The following is a 1,544-nucleotide window of genomic DNA, read 5'->3' as shown; positions in this document are numbered from 1 at the left end:
ACTCTTTCCTCCGGTCCTTCTCCTCTTTGCTGTTTCAAATGCAAAATAAACATCAACCTTCACTCCTGCTCTGTTTTCGGGCCCATCAGCCCAGAGTCGGAGCAGAGTTCATCTCAGGGTTCTTTGGCACGTTAAACACACAAGTTTTTGCTAAAAAAACTGATGCTGTTTTGGCTGATTTAGGAGAAATTGACACATGAGTCATTCTTTATCCCCTCTCTACAGTTGAAAGTGTAAAATCAGTCAATGAGGGGTTTTCTCTAACACGATTATTTAATAAAAAATATGAGTTGACGATTTCTGTACCTGTCGATGCCGAGTTCTTATACTGAGACTTATTCAGATTGAGTCTCAAAAACTAGGCAGTAAACATAACAGCAGTGTTGTGTAGGTTGTGTAGGAAAGTCCAATGACATCACTGTGTGGGTTTTGGCAGCTGAAATTTTACTATAAGAGACAGAGGAAACAGAGGATCACATCATAAATAATATTTCATATTCCATTACTGCATGCTGCATCACTACGTAGATAGTTTTTCTGAATGACTTTTTCCTATGAAAGTAAAGGCACCAGTGTCTCAAAATGTCCTCTGGTTTAGTAGCGAAGACCTCTTAAGACACGTCTGTCTGTGACCTGATGTTAAGTGAAGGACCACATGTTGTCCACGGGCCCCAGCTTTGAAGCTTCTGTACTTGATGATTTCATGTTGTCCAACAACAGACCATTTGTTACAGACAGACTTTTCTCCACACTGGTGCTGGTCATAATGAAGCTGTTCCACTGATTAGATTTTTCAAATGCTTGAGTGGGAGAAAGCAGTGGGTTGGTGCTCTTCAACTGGTCTTTATCTGAAGTCTGATCTTATCTCATCTCCACTCTCTCGGCTCAAAGCGTTTGCACTCAGGTCTTTTTTTTTTCTTTCTTTGTGCTGTTTTTAAAAAGCAGACTTCTGTCACTCTGTGCCCTTAAAGCCAACATAATGCCTTTCATGGTGTGAGTCTGCAAATACGCACATATGGACCTGTGTGTCTGTTTGCATCCATGCATTGCTTCACTAACCGCCCCTTCCACCTCTCCCCTCCCCTGTTTCATCTTCCACAGGGAAGGAGAGCTGCTTCGAGCGAGTTATTCAGAGGTTTGGGAGGAAAGTTGTTTACATTGTTGTCGGAGATGGAGTGGAAGAGGAGCAAGGCTCCAAAAAGGTGAGAGGTTTTTGGAAACTGTCATCTGGTGAGGGCGTAAATCACCGGAGCGAGAGGAAAGAATAAATAATGTCGGAACTTGGTGAACAACTTTCGTAAAGTTGGTTAGTTCTTTTGTGAATGCCAACGGAGCACAGAACATACCTGCCATATCTTTGTAGAGAAAGGAATCACTTCTTCAGATCTGCTACTCCTCCTCCACCCACACAATTCTTTTTTTTTTTACTTTTTATCCTCTTAGAATTCTTCGAAGTACAAGAGAACAAGTCCGTGGTGTGTAATCAGTGCTTGTCCCCGGCCATCTCAGGTTAACAGCGCAGCGAACGGCAGAGATGGCATAAT

At 42.5% G+C, this 1,544-nt stretch overlaps 1 protein-coding gene across 2 annotated transcripts in view; it reads left to right on the top strand.

Annotated features, from left to right (window-relative positions):
* eya1 (EYA transcriptional coactivator and phosphatase 1) overlaps positions 1–1,544 on the top strand; it is a 33,293-nt gene that overhangs the window by 29,650 nt on the left and 2,099 nt on the right. For both annotated transcript variants that reach the window (XM_008307622.3, XM_008307623.3), the window contains one exon: positions 1,102–1,202. In XM_008307622.3, the coding sequence (XP_008305844.3) occupies positions 1,102–1,202 (101 nt within the window). The remainder of the gene's footprint in view (positions 1–1,101; positions 1,203–1,544) is intronic.

Source organism: Cynoglossus semilaevis, chromosome 3 (assembly GCF_000523025.1).
Source record: "Cynoglossus semilaevis isolate Cse_v1.0 chromosome 3, Cse_v1.0, whole genome shotgun sequence".
NCBI lineage: Eukaryota > Metazoa > Chordata > Actinopteri > Pleuronectiformes > Cynoglossidae > Cynoglossus > Cynoglossus semilaevis.
This window is presented reverse-complemented; position numbering and strand designations above follow the sequence as displayed.